At 39.9% G+C, this 1139-nt stretch overlaps 1 protein-coding gene across 1 annotated transcript; it reads left to right on the forward strand.

Moving 5' to 3' along the window:
- Window positions 1-276: 276 nt before the first annotated feature.
- On the forward strand, window positions 277-797 carry LOC112494099. The gene is made up of 2 exons (XM_025083256.1): window positions 277-565; window positions 694-797. The coding sequence occupies exons 1-2, from the start codon at window positions 404-406 to the stop codon at window positions 733-735; spliced, it is 204 nt and encodes a 67-aa protein (XP_024939024.1). The 5' UTR covers window positions 277-403; the 3' UTR covers window positions 736-797.
- The last annotated feature ends 342 nt before the right edge of the window (window positions 798-1139 follow it).

The following is a 1139-nucleotide window of genomic DNA, read 5'->3' on the forward strand; positions in this document are numbered from 1 at the left end:
GGGGGGGGGGGGGGGCAGAGTTACACAGTTGTTGAGAACAGACATGTAAAAGATCCAGTACTCGATAAACCCGAATATACAAAAAGTATGAACTTGGGCAATATTGCACAAAATTGCTTGGGGAGAAATCACTAGAACATTTCGTTGTTCGCATGTCGCTAAATCCAATAGCGATGAAGAAGAGATATTGATTCATAATATTCACTACACAAAGACATCATGGATCCAAACTTTCACAAAAGCACAGCTAGTTAGATTGTCGTTGGACCTAAACATTGAATTCGATAATAACAGCAGTATCGACCAACTACGAAAGCTCCTGAGATCGTACGTACGAGACAAACAACGAATATAAGAAACGGAACGCAACGAAACAAATATAGTCCACAAGATAATTCACACGATGTCAGAGCACAAAGTGCCAAAGTTAGAGTTTGTACTAAGAGAAGATGATTGGATAACATATACGGAACGATTGGAACTATATTTCCTGGTAAACGATGTAAAGGCTGACAAGCAAGCAGCAGTCTTCCTAACGAAAATAAATCCGGAAACGTATAACCTGGTAAGAAACTTATATGTACCAGATAAACCAAGCACAAAGACGTATGTGTAACTAGTTGCGATTGTCAAAGATTATTTAAACCTAAACGTTCTGAAGCTATGCAAAGATGTAAATTCCACCAAGCACAGCAAGCGTCAACGGAAGCAGTTGCAGATTTGATGCAAGACTAAAGCGACTTTCATTATACTGCAACTTGCCGGAAATAAACAACGCGGTACGAGATCAAATCTTGTGTGGCCCCAAAGATCCCGCGACGAAGAAGATCCTGTTGCAAGAAGAAAACTTGACTTACAGTGCAGCATATAGAATTGCACGCCGATCGAACGTATGAGAGTGAGCACGTAAGAGTGAGTGTGGGCACGGCATTATAAGATCTTTGTAAACCTAGCTGTAAGACCATATGGCACTTTCTTTATTTCTATTTAATAACTAGCATATAAGCAAAATTGGGTTGTAACAATATATTCGAATCATTTCATTGAGATTACTGGATCTTTGATTTAAATAGACCATACACCAATTCCTCCACCTAACGGCAATCCAAAGGACCGGGCCTGTATAGGACGGCAGTCAA

Source organism: Cephus cinctus, unplaced genomic scaffold, assembly GCF_000341935.2.
Source record: "Cephus cinctus unplaced genomic scaffold, Ccin1 Ccin1_scaffold0272, whole genome shotgun sequence".
Taxonomy (NCBI): domain Eukaryota; kingdom Metazoa; phylum Arthropoda; class Insecta; order Hymenoptera; family Cephidae; genus Cephus; species Cephus cinctus.